The sequence below is a fragment of the Chiloscyllium plagiosum genome, unplaced genomic scaffold, assembly GCF_037043375.1.
Source record: "Chiloscyllium plagiosum isolate Xiang-an unplaced genomic scaffold, Cpla_swu_hap1 HiC_scaffold_11, whole genome shotgun sequence".
Lineage (NCBI taxonomy): Eukaryota > Metazoa > Chordata > Chondrichthyes > Orectolobiformes > Hemiscylliidae > Chiloscyllium > Chiloscyllium plagiosum.
In genome coordinates this window covers 27,218,920-27,235,830 of record NW_028270149.1, presented here as the reverse complement: position 1 = coordinate 27,235,830, position 16,911 = coordinate 27,218,920, and the positions used below count along the sequence as shown (strand labels likewise).

Sequence of the window (16,911 nt, the reverse complement as noted above, 5' to 3'; positions counted from 1 at the left end):
AATTGAGTTCCGGAGTCCTGAGGTCATGATGCAGTTGTATAAGACTCTGGTGCGGCCGCATCTGGAATATTGTGTGCAGTTTTGGTCGCCATACTATAGGAAGGATGTGGAGGCACTGGAATGGGTGCAGAGGAGGTTTACCAGGATGTTGCCTGGTATGGAAGGAAGATCGTATGAGGAAAGACTGAGACACTTGGGGCTGTTTTCATTAGAGAAAAGAAGGTTTAGGGGTGACTTGATTGAGGTCTACAAGATGATTAGGGGGTTAGATAGGGTTGACAGTGTGAACCTTTTTCCGCGTATGGAGTCGGGTATTACAAGGGAGCATAGCTTTAAATTAAGGGGGGGTAGATATAGGACTGAAGTTAGGGGTAGGTTCTTCACTCAGCGAGTCGTAAGTTCATGGAATGCCCTGCCAGTAGCAGTGGTGGACTCTCCCTCTTTATGGGCATTTAAGCGGGCATTGGATAGGTATATGGAGGATAGTGGGTTAGTGTAGGTTAGGTGTGCTTGGATCGGCGCAACATCGAGGGCCAAAGGGCCTGTACTGCGCTGTATTCTTCTATGTTCTATGTTCTATGTCCCCTTTTTGCCCACCTGTTTTCCCTCTTAAGTATACTCCTACTTTCTTTATACTCTTCTAAGGATTCACTCGATCTATCCTGTCTATACCTTACATATGCTTCCTTCTTTTTCTTAACCAAACCCTCAATTTCTTCAGTCAACCACCATTGCCTATACCCACCAGCTTTTCCTTTCACCCTAACAGGAATATACTTTCTCTGGATTCTTGTTATCTCATTTCTGAAGGCTTCCCATTTTCCAGCCGTCCTTTTACCTGCGAACATCTGCCACCAGTCAGCTTTTGAAAGTTCTTGTAAACATTTTAGTAGTAGTTCTTCATTCAATAACCCTACATGAAGAGCCCAAGCTTTTGAAACCAGCCAGGCATTCATAATGGAAGAGCTATCATAACAGAAACCTCAAGCTCCCTGCTGAAATAGATATCCGTTGCCATTTCAAAACAAAATTTCTGTCACTTAATGAAACGAGAAGAAGTGCAGACCATTTCTTTATCTTTCGAGGCAGTTTTTTGAACTTTCAGATCTGTGAGACCAATTAAATCAGAGCACAAAAATGCAACTGCACCGGACACTTGAAAGTTTGTTTTATATATGTTGTATGGCACTTTCTCAATTGGAAAAATATTATAATGGAAGTGTTCAATTATGTAATACTAATCAATATCATGGTCAATTTAAAAGCAAGGTACTGTGTAAGATAGAACCCTGAGTCTTGTTACTTTTGCTCTCAGCAGAGTGAACTCATTTCCTTATCTTCACATCTAACATTTACACCTATTTTACATGTCTATCACTCCTTTGTTACCATTATCACTGCCTTTGCCTTTGTTCACAACATATTCCACCTGTTCCTTCTATCCTTCTGTTACTAGCATAATTATTCAGTTCCTTCCATTGTTATATAGGCTGTAAATGATAACTCTTTTTTTCTCCACAGATGCTGCTAGTCCTGTTGAGTTTCTCCAGTACACCCTGCTTTTATTTAAGGGACCAAATCTTTGCAGGACAGATCACTGTGATGAAAGATGCATTACAAAAACATTCAGTATTACAATACAGCAGCAAACAGTGACATTTATAGGTGTGAAAAAGTGGCATCTATTCAATGTTTCCAGCAGGCTTTCTATTTTTTTCCACAAACCTTCTCTATGCGTTTATTGGGGCTTCCAAAACCCACACCACGAGATGAGATTGGTGTGTGGGAGAAAATTCAATTTCATTCTCCATTTAAAATGGAAAATCTGATCTCAGATATGTTTAACACACTGGGCCTTTCTTTCTCATTCAGTAAATGCCAGAGGAAAATGGTGTGGAATCAGAAAAGCAGTTGAAAATCACATTTCTTTCAACAGATTCAAAGAATGGCTGCTTGCACTCTGAAGTGCACCTGCACACGGACACAAATTCAAATCAGTCTTTGTTTCTAATGTGATGGGTGACATGCAAAACTAATTTCATGCCAAATGTACATCACAGAGTTTTTACAATGCAAATAGTGACCCTTTGGCCCATTGAGTCTACACTGATGCTCTGAAGGGCATCCCACCCAGACCCACTTGCACACCCTATCTCTCCAACCCCACATTAACTGTCACTAATTCACCTAACCTACACATCCCTGGGCACTACAGAGCAATTTAGCATGGCCAATCACTTAACCTGCACATCTTTGGACTGTGGGAGGACACCAGAGCATCTGGCAGAAACCCACACAGACACAGGAAAATATGCAAATTCCACACAGACTGTCACCTAAGGCTGGAAACAAACTTGTGTCCCAGGTGCTATGAGGCAACAGTGTTAACCACTGGATTAGGGATGCCCATGACTGAGCAATACAAAATGGCCGACAGCTGTCCATGGTTCATGCAGCAGAACATGGCTGATAGTAATTAGAGAGTTTGGGAAAATACTTGTTACATGTAGTCTTTCACAAGAAGAACAATAGTAGCTCTGTAGACCCAAGGTAACAGAACTGAAATAGAATATACTGTTGCAGTTGTTTATGTATAAGACATAAATAAGAACATTTCACTCTATATTTAATTAGTGAATCTCTCTTGAATTATTTAATCAATCTCTTACTAATGGTAGGTTTTAGTTAATATCCTTCAAATAATCATTCATATAGATTCTGAAGTAGTTATATATTTACCTATATACAAAACACTAAAAGCTTTAGAGGAAATGATTCAAATAAAATTATGAGAGCAAACCAGTCTCAGATGTATAAGCAGCCCCCATATCATTACAGGGTGAAATGAATCATAGGTATAGAAACTAGCAGACATTGGAATGTGGGATGAATGAACACATTTGTAAGACACCCAAGGATAAAGATTGGGGTGCCCACAAATATATGGTAAGAAAGGATAGAATATACTATTGTAATTGTATATGTATGAGACATACGTAAGAACATTTCACTCTACATTTAATTAGTGAATCTTTCTTGAATTATTTAATCAATCTCTTACAATACTAATAGTAGTAGGTTTTAGTTAATATCCTTCAAATAATTATTTATATAGATTCTGAATTAGTTATAGAGTCACCTATATACAAAAAAATCACTAAAAGCATTCGGGGAGAAGATTCAAATAAAACTGAGACCAAACCTGTCCGAGTGTAAAAGCAGCCCCAACATCATTACAAGGAGAACTGAATCATAGATACAGAAACTAGCAAACATTTGAATGAGGGATGAATGAACACATTGTAAGACACCCAAGGATAAAGATAAGAGTGCCCAGTAAATACAGTAAGAAAGAAACTGCTCACGACTTGTTAGCTAAAGAATTCTAACATTAGGTGTAACCACGTAACTTTGTTGGAACTGATATTGTAACAATTAGTAAATATCAATATTCTTTTGTATTTCCTGTAATGAGGATAATGAGGAAATTAAAAGGACTTTAAGTGAGAGGCTAGTATCTAATTAAATGGCAGATAGCACAGTGCAGGTGGCAAATGCTTGGGCAGGAATGTACTTGAATACAGGGTCCACTGTGAAAAGCCCCAAGAAGGGAGATAAGAGTCTGGGAAACATCATGAGACCATGGAGGACCAGGGGTTGACCACAAGCCTGTCCATCTCTATCTGCATAGTCATATGATTAGCTTCATTGGAAATGTATGTAATTAATTAATAATATGATTCGTTTGTAAATGTTAAAGACAGGATAAAAAATATAAAAATGCACATTTTCCTCTGTTGGATGAGACTTCTCTGGATTTTCAGAGGGTTTCTTCTCACTTGTGTAATTTCAATGAACTCTGTTGCTGGCAGTGAACTCCTGAGTGCAAAGTGAATCATTTGGTCATTCCACCACAACAATTAGGTACTGCGAGCAAAGTATGGGAAGCAGGGCCACTGATGAGTGAGGAGTAAGGTTATTTGAATAGTTTATATTCGTTGTGATCTGTCTGTCTGGCTTGCTGAGAGCTCTTGGCGAGCACGCCCAAAGCCGAATCCAAACTGGGTTCACTCAGTCTCAAAGATTGGGGATACCAACTGATGTAGTTTACGGTTGGACACGATACCCTCGCGGGCGGGTCAACTCAATCAGATGACAATTTGTAGGGTGGTGACCTCTGGATTGGTCGTCATGATAGGTCTTGGGCGAAAAAGGTCAGAGGTTATTCAAAGGGGTCATTAACTTAATGTATTTTGGCGTTGGCGCAATGTGACTACCCAAAGCTGTGGCTGGCACGCGGACTCTGGGACTGAGGAGGACCACCTCGGGCTGGGAGGACCTTCTGGTTAGGCTACTGGATCAAGTGAGAAAGGTGACTCTGAAGCGTGTGTGTTAGGCGCAGGGTGATGTGTGCGTGTGTGTGCGAACACACTTTGGTCTAACGGAGCAAGCAAGGATCGGACAATGGCAGTACAGTTCAGAGTTGCTTTTTTTTTGAGAACTACATCCGGACGACTTGCCCACTCGCTAACCCTATATAATGGCCAAAACACTCCTCACCCGTTTTCTTTTTTTTTACACCCGGATGGCCAGTGACAACACTGCCCTTCACATCAAAGGGCAGTGCTGTGTGAACACCCGTTTTCTATTAGATATAAATAAGAAGCTAATTGACCAAATGATTAAAGAAAATTGGAATCCCGCAGATCCCGCCTAACATGTGAAGAGAATGGTGGGATAAAGAAAAATAAGGAAGAGAAGGATTTAATATTAGTCCACCACGGTCCTGTCAAATTAAAGAGAAATTCTTTGTTCAGCAGATATTTGTCATAGCTGAGATATATGGAGATAAACTCCCTGTAAATAACTTGGTCTTGGAATGTGAAGCTGCTTTGTGCTTTTCACCCTGTTTCCTAAGTCTTGGAGTGAGAGAGAGAGAGAGACCAGCTTTTATGTTTGACCAGGTAATAACTTTTTTTCTGTCTCTTTTACAAAGTGTTAACTCTTTGCGGTCTGGCTTGGATGCATATTCGTTTATTGGTTGTTAAATGTTTTCTTGTGTAATTTGTATGTTTTGTCTCCCAGAGCTCGAGATTTGGGAATGTTTTAAGGTTAGTTTGTATTTTGGGAATGCACACATTCCTGATGAAGGGCTTATGCTCGAAACGTTGACTCTCCTGCTCCTTGGATGCTGCCTGACTGGCTGTGCTTTTTCAGCATCACGTTTTTGACTCTGATCTCCAGCATCTGCAGTGTACACTTTCTCCTTTTGGAAATGTACGGTCATTTGAAAGTGTGGTGTGAGCCTGTATCATGGTCAACGTAATGTCCTTTTTAAGGAATAATGAGTGGTTGTATAAAACAAAAATTTATGATAAAATCTCTATACAGTCATAGAGATGTACAGCACAGAAACAGATCCTTCGGTTCAACTTGTCCATCCTGACCAGATATCCTAAATTAATCTAGTTCCGTTTGCCAGCATTTGGTCCATATACCCTTAAACCCTTCCTTTGAAGGTACCCATGTGGATGCTTTTTAAATGTTGTAATTGAACCAGCCTACACCACTTTGTCTGGCAGCTCATTCCATACATGCACCATCCTCTGCGTGAAAAAGTTGTCCCTTAGGCCCCTTTTAAATGTTTCCCCTCTCACCCTAAACCTATTCCCACTAGTTCTGGACTCTCCCAATACAGGGAAAACACTTACCCTATTTACCCTATCCACACCCTTCGTGATTTTATAAACTTCTATAAGGTCACGCCTCAGCCTCCGTGCTCCAGGAAAAGAGCCCCAGCCTGTTCAGCCTCTCCCGATAGCTCAAATATTCCAACCCTGGCAACATCCTTGTAAATCTTTTATGAATCCTTTCAAGTTTCACAGCATCCGATAGGAGGGAGACAGAATTGCACGCAATATTTCAAAAGTGGCCTAATCAATGTTGTGTACAGACCAGAAGTGGGAACTGCAGATGCTGGAAATTAGAGTCAGGATGACAGTGGTGCTGGTAAAGCACAGCAGGTCAGGCAGCATCCGAGGAGCAGGAAAATCGACGTTTCCTGATGTAGGGCTTTTACCTGAAACGTCGATTTTCCTGCTCCTCGGATGCTACCTGACCTGCTGTACTTTTCCAGCACCACTCTAATCTTGACAATGTTGTGTACAGCTGCAACATGACCTCCCAAGTCCTATGCTCAATGCACTGACTAATAAAGGAAAGCATAATAAGTATCATCTTCACTATCCTATCTGCCTGAGACTCTGCTTTCCAGGAACTGTTACCTGCACACCAAGGACTCTTTGTTAAGAAACACACCCCAGGACCTTACTATTAAGCGTACAAATCCTGTCTTGATTTGCCTTTCCAAAATGCAGCACCTCACATTTATCTAAATTTAAATTGAAGGCAAAGGATAGGAAGGGCACGATTTGTGAACCGTGGAAGACAGCAGAAATTGTACGACTAACCAAGAGGAAAAGGGAAGCATCCATAGGGTCTAGGCAGCTAAGAATGGAATGAGGCCTTGAGGAATATCAGAAGAGTAGGACAAGTCTTAAATGAGGAAAGATGCGGGCTAAAAGGGGTCATGAAATAGCTTTAGCAAGCAGAATTAAGGAGAATCCCAAAGCATTTTATTATATAAGAAGCAAGCTGGTAACTAGAGAAAGGATTGGTCCACTAAAGGAAAATGAAGGAAGGCTGTGTGTCGAACCTGAGAGAATGGGTGAGATTCTGAATGATTACTTTGCATCAGTGCTCACTGAGGAGAGGAACGTGATGAATCTTGAGGTTAGAGATAGAAGTTTGATTAGTCCGGATCACATTGACATAAGTAGGGAAGATGTGTTGGGTAGGCTAAAGGTTATTAAGATGGACAAATCCCCAGGACCGGATGGGATCTATCCCAGGTTGCTGAGAGAGGCGAGAGAGGAAATAGCTGGGGCCCTGAGAGATATCTTTGTGGCATCTTTTAATGCAGGTGAAGTGCCGAAGGACTGGAAGTTGCTCATGTTGTCCCCATGTACAAGAAGGGTAGTAGGGATATTCCAGGTAACTATAGACCAGTGAGTCTGACGGTGGTGGGAAAGTTGCTGGAGAGGGTACTGAGGAATAGGATCTATTTATATTTCGAAAAGAATGGGCTTATCAATGATAGGCAACATGGTTTTGTGCGGGGGAGATTGTGCCTTACCAACTTACTAGAGTTCTTCGAGGAAGTGACCAAGTTGATAGATGAAGGAAGGGCTGTTGATGCCATATACATGGACTTTGGTAAGGTGTTTGATAAGGCTCCCCATGGTAGACTAATGGAGAAAGTGAAGTCACATGGTGTGCAGAGTGTTCCAGCTAGGTGGATAAAGAACTCGTTGAGTAACAGGAGACAGTAGTAGTTGAAGGAAGTTTCTCGAAATGGAGAAAGGTGACCAGTGGTGTTCCACAGGGATCAGTGTTGGGGCCACTGTTGTTTGTAATATACATAAATGATCTGGAAGAGGGCACTGTTGGTACGATCAGCAAGTTTGCAGATGACATGAAGATTGGTGGAGTAGCAGAAAGCATAAGGGACTGTCAGAGAATACAGGAGGATATAGATAGACTGGAGGGAAAATGGCAGATGGCTTTCAATCCAGCCAAATGTGAGGTGATGCATTTAGGCAAGACTAATTCTCGAGTGAGTTATACAATGAACAGAAGAGCCTTGGGAAAAGTTGATGGGCAGAGAGATCTGGGAGTGCAGGTCCATTGTACCCTGAAGGTTGCTGCACAGGTGGATAGAGTGGTCAGGAAGGCATATAGCATGCTTGCCTTCATCGGACAGGGTATTGAGTATAAAAGCTGGCAAGTCATGTTAAAATTGTACAAGACATTGGTTCGACCGCATTTAGAATAGTTCTTGTCGCCACATTACCAAAAGGATGTGGATGCTTTGGAGAGGGTGCAGAGAAGGTTTACGAGGATGTTGCCTGGTATGGAAGGTGCAAGCTATGAAGAGAGGTTGAGTAGGTTTAGGTTTGTTTTCATTAGAGAAAAGGAGATTGAGCAGGGGACCTGATTGAGGTTTACAAAATCATGAAGGGTATAGACAGGGTGGATAGAGACAAGCTTTTTCCCAGGGTGAAGGATTCAATAACGAGAGGTCATGCTTTCAAGGTGAGAGGTGGAAAGTTTAAGGGGGATACACGCGGCAAGTACTTCACACAGAGGGTGTTGGATGTCTGGAACACGTTGCCAGCAGAGGTGGTAGAGGCAGGCACGGTAGATTCATTTAAGATGCGTCTGGACAGATGTTAAGTAGTTGGGGAGCAGAGGGTTACAGATGCTTAGGAATTGACCAACAGGTTTAGACAGTACATTTGGATCGGCTCAGGCTTGGAGGGCCGAAGGGCCTGTTCCTGGGCTGTAAATTTTCTTTTCTTTAAACTCCATCTGCCACTCCTTGGCCCATCTGATCCAGATCCCGTTGTATTCTGAGGTAACCTTCTTCACTGTCCACTACACCTCCAATTTTGATATCATCTGCAAACTTACTTACTATACATCCCATGTTCACGTTCAAATCGTTTATATAAATGATGAAAAGTAGTGGACCCAGCATTGATCCTTGCGGCACACCACTGGTCACAGGCCTCCAGTCTGAAAAGCAAACCTCCACCAGCACCCTCTGTCTTCTACCTTCAAGCCAGTTCTATATCCAAGTGGCTTGTCCTCCCTGTATTCCATGAGATCTAACCTTGATAATCAGTCTACCATGAGGAACCTTGTCGAACGCTTTACTGAAGTCCATCTAGATAACGTCCACCATTCTGCCTTCATCAATCCTCTTTGTTACTTCTTCAAAAAGCTCAATCAAGTTAGTGAGACATGATTTCCCACACACAAAGACTATCCCTAATCCAAATATATGTCTATTCTGTCCCTCAGGATTCTCTCCATCAACTTGCCCACCAACGATGTTAGGCTCACCGCTTTGTAGTTCCCTGGCTTTTCCTTACCACGTTTCTTAAATAGTGGCACCACGTTAGCCAACCTCCAGTCTTCCAGCACCTCGTGTGACTATCAATGATCCAAATATCTCAGCAAGGGGCCCAGCAATCACTTCCCTAGCTTCCCACAGAGTTTGAGGATACACCTGATTAGGTCCTGGGGATTTATCCACTTCTATGCATTTTAAGACATCCAGCACCACCTATTTCCCCACATTCTGAATCCTCCATATCCTTCTCCACAGTAAACACTGATGCAAAATACATCTTTAGTATCTTCCCCTCTCCTGCAGTTCCACACAGGGCTATCTTGCTGATGTTTGAGGGGTCCTATTCTCTCCTTAGTTACCCTTTTGGCCTTAATGTATTTATAAAATCCTTTGGATTCTCCTTAACCCTATTTGCCAAAGCTATCTCATGCCCACTTTTTGCCCTCCTGATTTCCCTCTTAAGTATACTCCTACTGCTTTTATACTCCAAGGATTCACTCAATCTCTGCTGTCTATACCTGACGTATGCTTCCTTCTTTTCTTAACCAAACCCTCAATTTCTCTCGTCATCCAGCATTCCCTGCACACCCCTAGCCTTGCCTTTCACCATAACGGGAACATACTCTCTCTGGACTCTCGTTATCTCATTTCTGAAAACTTCCCATTTTCCAGCCATCCCTTTACCTGCGAACATCAGCCTCCAATCAGCTTTTGAAAGTCCTTGCCTAATATCATCAAAATTGGCCTCCTCCAATTTAAAACTTCAACTTTTAGATCTGGTCTATCCTTTTCCATCACTATTTTAAAACTAATAGAATTATGGTCGCTGGCCCCAGAGTGCTTCCCCACTGACACCTCAGTCACATGCCCTGCCTTATTTCCCAAGAGTAGGTCAAGCTTTATACCTTCTCTAATTGGTACATCCACATACTTAATCAGAAAATTTTCTTGTATACACTTAACAAATTCCTCTCCATCCATACCCTTAATACTATGGCAATCTCAATCTATGTTTGGAAAGTTAAAATCCCCAACCATTACCACCATGTTATTTTTACGGATAACAGCTCTCCTTACAAATTTGTTCCTCAGTTTCCCACTGACTACGGGGGTGGGGGAGATCTTTCGTACAGTCCCAATAAGGTAATTGTCTCTTTCTTATTTCTCGGTTCCACCCAAATAACTTCCATGGATGTGTTCTCAGGATATCCTCCCTAAGTACAGTTGTCATTTTATCCCTAATCAAAAACACCACTCCTCCTCATCTCTTGCCCCGTTTCTATCCCTGCTGTAGCACCTGTATCCTGGAACATTAAGCTACCAGTCCTGCCCCCATCCTGGATCTGCGTCCCTCTAATTGCTATGATATCCCTGTACCATGTTCCTAACCATGTTTGTTAGTTTGACTTGCTCATTCTCCCAACTGTACCAGTCTCAGACTGATCTCTTTCCTCACGATCTCTCTCTGGGTAATCCTCTCGAGCAGCTCCAGCAAATCTCCCTGCCAGTATATTAGTCCCCTTCTAACTCAGGTGCAATCTGTCCTTCTTGTACAGGTCACTCCTACCCCAGGAGAGATTCCAACGATCCAAACATGTGAACCGTTTTCCCCTCCACCAGCTTCTCAGCAACAATTTATCTGCTCTATCCTCTTATTCTTATCCTCACTAGCTCGCAGCACCATGAATAATCCAGATATTAGTACTGATTTTAAAATTTGGTTCTTAAAGCTTGGTAAAAAAATGCCTCTTTGAATTGGCTACAGTGATTAAAGTTAATTGAGGAATTAAAATTAAGTCAAAAGATATAATTTATTTGCTCTTTCCTCAGATTTAATGTACTATTTGTGTTGTGCTTGGATTGAGGAAAGAGGTCTGAGTGAATTTTAATTTTTGAAACATTATGTTTAAATTACCATGTTTGGAATGTCATTTTCTGGCCAGAGTGAACTTCCAAATGCTGTTTTAATATATGAGTGAATCTTTAACTCTGATGATTTACATCATAAATGTACTTTGTTAAAGTATCCAAGTAATAGAGAAATTAGAATTTTGGAAATGTAATTCTCCGAACAAAATGTTTAATGGTCTGTTCTAAAATCTTGAGAAAACTGATATTGAGGAATTTTATAAAAGGAGAATGTAAAAACAAGGAGGTAGGCTTTTCCTTTGTTAGCTATAACACACTTATTTCTGTACAGGAGGAAGATGTAATTATGTCCAGGATTTCACCCCACCTCTTTTAAACCAGCAATAAGCCATTACTAATGAACTCATTCTGCTTGAAATGGAATGGATAGATGCTGTTTTGTTTTTCAGAGAATTGAAGATACAAAGGCTTTCACCGATGGATACGAAATTCTGAACCTGTCTACAGACTTGCAATATCACAACACAGTGATGGATTAGGCATCCTCAACCCATCAAGCCATTCATTAGCAACTCCGCATTAGAGAACTACTGTGAAAACATTCAATGTATTGAGTATCAGAAATTTTGAAACCACTAAGCCTGGTTACACTTAGATACTGTGATAAAAAAATTATATTAAGACCCACATGGCCTGGCATTTTAAAACATTTTAAAGGGAATAGTTACCAGAAAACTTAAAATGATAAAGAGAATACACACAGTCTGTGGTTTCAGTGCATAAAAATAGTTAGTGGACTTTGAGGGAGTAAACAGAATATTGAATTTGGACAAATTTACATAGACATATATCAAATATCTAAAATGAGTTATCAAGTAGCTTTAAAAACAAAAGGTGTCATCTTGGAGAAAGAACAAACAAAATATGTTCACGCCTGAATCAAACAGAAATGTTTGACATCTTTTTTAGATATTATAAGAATATGTTCCACAGACTATAAATCTCTCCTGAGCTCTGGATTTAGTTAGGTAGTTATAGTTAAATTGCAAAATTGGATGAGATGAAGTAAATAAGGGTGGAAGCTGATGGTAGAAGACAAATAAAATTAGAATAATGGGTTGAAGTGGCAATCGAGGTTAAAATGCATTTTAGTGAAAGGGAAGTTTAGGTGAGAGTACTAAACTGATAGCTTTATCTTGGTAATGATTGTATCCTTGTTTTCCTTTTAAGAAAACTGAACTTGACGATTGAGCCATTACCTGAGGCATTTGGACCATACATGGAGGGATAAGTAAAACCTCATTGATATTTTGATAAGATAATACGCGAGTCATGATCTTGGGAGACTAATGTAAGTGTGCAAAAGCAATTATTGCCTCAAGGTTAGAAATACACGGCTTTTAAAGAAATGCACTGAAGAGCCAACCTGAGATGTGTACACCTACTTGACGAAAGGATTAGTGTGGCCTTGAAGAGCACAAAAACATAGTTTTAATGATAAGGCACTGACACATAATCCATAGAGAAACTGACTTTAAAACAGTGGAAGTTGTATTAGTGAAAGGGATTTAAAAAGAATTACAATCAAAATTTTTTAAAAAGAGCAATTGGCTATTATGTCAAAATGTTACAGAAATGAAAGAATGTTGATTCTGGAAGGAGTGATATTGGCTGAGTGTAAGGGCCCAAGAATGACATACACATACTACATCTTGAGCAGTTGCATAATGCATGTGCTCCAGTGTTTAAACGAATAGCTGAAATTGTAATGTGTTAGGACAGTGTATATGAAGGAATGCCAAGTTAAGACTTAGTGGTGTCAGAGCCTGTAGTAAGGGAACCCTGGGGAAGATAAAAGGTGGGAAGTATAAGCTGACGATAAAGCCTGATGAACACACTGTAATTAGTTAGAGCTATATTGTATGATACAGTGTACACTGCAGCTCAGATGGGGTACTAGCATATAAAGGTAGTTACTGCTCAATGATAGTCATTCATAAAATTAGCAAAGAAGGAAAAGTGCTGAAGAAGTATTTTCAAGGTGGATGCAGATGAAGAGGTCTGGGGAAATTTTGAATCCATGTATGATGTTATTTTGCTGTTATTGAGTGAGGTGATCTGTGGTTAGAGAACTACAAAAAACAAATTAAGGAGCATGAATCTGAATTTGAATAAAGTGAATTTTAGAACAAATAAATTATCTGAAAAAAAAATGTAGACAATTTGAGCAGATCATTACACTCAAAAGATTAATGGAAGAATGACAGGAGAAAACGTTGTGAGACAAGGGGTGAGAGAAAGATTATATCCTGGGGAGACCAGACATCATCGATGCGATTGTGTAACATGGACAAGCTAGATGTCTGAACCCATCACTCTGATGGGATATTTTGGAGGTGAAAAATAAATTCTGAGCAGTATCAGACAGTCACATCCTGTGGTGATGTCATTTTCTGTTCTTTTTCTCAGGGGGTGGGAAAAGGGATCCGTCAGGAAATGATGCCACCAAAGGAAATGAAATCGCCAACCCAAGGAAACCGAAACACATAAAGAGAAAGCAGGCTTCATCCGGAGGCTCACTGATGTTACCTGGTATGGTGATGAAATGTCTGAAAATGAACCTTCCAGCTCAGTGAGCAAACCTACAACCTCAACCTGAGCTACAAATCATCTCAAAACCCTGGAATAATACTTTTAAACCAAAAAGAGATATTGTATGATAAAGCATGAGATTGTACCCATTCTGCTCAACATTTCGGGTATCCAGGTGCTGGAAAGTTGCTCAGATTGGTTAACATAGATTCTTTTTAACCAATGTAGTCATACATTCAGCTGCTGATGCCAAAGGAGCCACTAAATTCAGAGAATACATACTTTCACTCGATGCGAGGAAGATATTGAATGATATTTTGACAGGGGTCAATGTTGGGTCTTCTGTAATTAATTGATTAATCATACAGGGTATGAATGAGCCTGTGCAATGGTTGAGACAAATTATGAAAGAATTGAGAGAGGGAGCTGAGGAAGCTCAGATGGAACAAGCAGGGCTAGGTAAAAAGACAAAGGTACAGATAGATGGGTAGCTGCAATGGAGGCACGTGCTAAGACAATCAATCACTTGATTGACAGAGTACAAGAGGATTGCACATGTGGATTTTGGATAGTAGGCTAGGTATGACAACACAACCTTAGCCCAATCCAAAGGGGGCACTAGATAACTGATTAGATTGGTGATACAGAGCTGGTGCAGCTAATCTAATCAAAGAGGATACTAGATCACTAAGTTCTAATGAGTTTATAAATGAAGACTTAATAGCATAAAAGGGCGTATATCAGAAATCACCCATGCCCCTACCTCCAACAGATCACTCAATCAGTATAAAAAGGGAACAAGTATTGTGTGTGAACCATAAAGATTTCATAGATTACATTGACTCATGACACACCCCAATTATCGGCCAAGCTCGATATGAGGCACACCGAACAGTGAGAACTGGAAATACTACCTGCTCCGCAATGATCTCATAAATCATGAGGAAGTAGAAGCCCAATTTAAGTGAACAGTTTTGGGAAGTTCAGCACAGGATGGGTCAGATAGTCAAACTTCACCAGTAGTCACAAAAAAACTAGACATTCATGAAGAGGAGATAGACACCGGAGCATCAGTATCAGTTACAGATTGAGACCTACCACTCACAAAATATAAAATTTGGATACAAAGAAAACAGAAGCATATAAAAGTCAGACTCAACTGGATTAATAATTCCAATGCATTTTTGGGTATATAAAAATTCAGAGGGCACGATATTGGGAATAGATGTACTTGTTGAGATGAGAGCATTAATAGATACCAAAGAGAAATGAATAATGTGGACAACTAATGGGCAAAAACTTAAGTTAGGAGGCAGTCATAGTGTAGTTAGGAATATTGCAACAATACGGAATACTGCCACCTTTTGAACAGGATCGGTCAGTTGATAGGAAATTCGGGTCAATTTGCTCCGCAATCTGGAATATTTGGGCTAAGGATAAACATGATTATGGGTTGATAGATACTAAACCCATTAATGTACCCGGCCTGTGTCTTAAACCACACAAGCAGTATCTGATCAAACTTGAAGCTGCAAAGGCAGTTGAAGAAATAATAGAGGTGCTTGTGCTTTGTGGGGTCCTAAGACCACTGTACCCACTACTAATTCACCGATGTGGCCAGTTAAGAAGCCAGCTGGGTCATAGCAGTGAATACTGGATAATAATTTGACAGCAAAATTTGGTTTAAGGGTTTTTGGTTGGCTGAAAATATTTGCAACATGTAGTATTCACAAGAAAAACAACACTAGCTTAGTAGACCCAAGGTAAACGAACTGAGAGAGAATAAACTGCTGCAATTGTTTACGTATAAGACATAGATGAAAAACAATTCACACTGCATTTAATTAGTGAACCTCTCTTGAATTATTTAATCAATCTCTTACAAAATAATAGGAGGTTTAAGTCAATATCTGTCAAATAATCATTCATATAGATTCTGAATTAATGTTAGATTCACCTAAATGTGAAAAAACATCACTAAAAGCATGAGGGGAAAAGATTCAAATAAAATGGAGAGCAAATCAGTCCAAATGTAAAAACAGCCCCCACATTATTACAGGGTGAACTGAATCATAGGTACAGAAACTAGCAAACATTGGAATGTGGGATGAATGAACATATTTGTAAGACATCCAAGGATAAAGATAGGGGTGCCCACAAATATGGTAAGAAAGAAACTGCTTACAAATTGTTAGCTAAAGAATTCTAACATTAGGCGTAACCACATAGCTTTGTTGGAACTGATATTATAACAGTTAGTAAAAATCAATATTCTTTTGTATTTCCTATAATGAAATTAAAAGGACTTTAAGTGATAGGCTCATATCTAATTAACTGGCAGATAGCACGGTGCAGCTGGCAAATGCTTGGGCAGGAATGTACTTGAATACAGGGTCCATTGTGAATAGCCCCAAGAAGGGAGATAAGAATCTGGGAAACATCATGAGACTATGGAGGACCAGGGGTTGACCACAAGCCTGTCCATCTCTATCCGTGTAGTCATATGATTTAGCTTCCTTGGAAATGTATGTAATTAATTAATAATATGATTGGTTTGGTTTGTAAATGTTAAGGGCAAGATGAAAAAAAATCTAAAAATGTATATATTCCTCCGTTCGGTGAAGACCTCTCTGGATTTTCAGAGGATTTCTTCCCATCTGTGTAATTTCAATAAACTCTGTTGCTGGAAGTGAACTCCTGGTGTCGAGTGAATCATTTGGTCATTCCACCCCAACACACTGTCAACTATGCAATCCATTATTTGCCATAATGAATCAAGGTCTGTCATTGGTCTCCAAACTGCACTTCAGTGGCATTTGAAAGACTCATTATTATACAGTATTATACTCGTTTGTTTGAATCTTTCAGGAAATTCATCTTCCCAAGAAACTGAAGAATTAGTGCTAACAAGCAATCATAACCCTGAGGAGCTATGAATAAAAACCTCCTACTCCATTCCCTTGCAGACAGCTGGTTACTTTCTGCATTGCTCACAGTAGTTTTCTGAATTAAACTCTGTTCTGAAACCTAAAACTTGTGCTTGTGACTGGGCTACTATTGCCTGATTTGAAATGGATATGATTAGTCAGTATTTGGAGCAAGAGGATAAAAGTGACAGGAGACAGCAGGGAAAACTTAGAGATGGTGAGCGTTGTGTCAGAGGACTGAGCAGTTCTGGAAGCAACTCTTTGGCTCAAATCCACTGAAAAGCAAAGTGATCAGCCTGCCTCAACATCTGTTATGTAGTGCCACTCAGAGCATAACATAGTGTGGTTGGAGTGAATCATGGAATCCCTACAGTATGGAAACAGGTATTTGGCCCACCAACCTTCCAAAAAGCATCCCACCCAATCCCTGCATTTTCCATGGCTAATCCACCTAACCTACAAAGCCCTGTACACTATGGGGCAATTTATCATGGCCAATCTACCTGACCTGCATATCTATGGACTCTGAGAGCACCCAGAAGAAGC

At 40.3% G+C, this 16,911-nt stretch overlaps 1 protein-coding gene across 2 annotated transcripts in view; it reads left to right on the top strand.

Annotated features, from left to right (window-relative positions):
* Positions 1-16,126, top strand: part of LOC122557351 (transforming growth factor beta activator LRRC32-like) — a 36,604-nt gene extending 20,478 nt beyond the window's left edge. For both annotated transcript variants that reach the window (XM_087991923.1, XM_087991922.1), the window contains exon 3: positions 12,077-16,126. In XM_087991923.1, the coding sequence (XP_087848049.1) occupies positions 12,077-12,137 (61 nt within the window). In that variant the 3' untranslated portion in view covers positions 12,138-16,126. The remainder of the gene's footprint in view (positions 1-12,076) is intronic.
* The last annotated feature ends 785 nt before the right edge of the window (positions 16,127-16,911 follow it).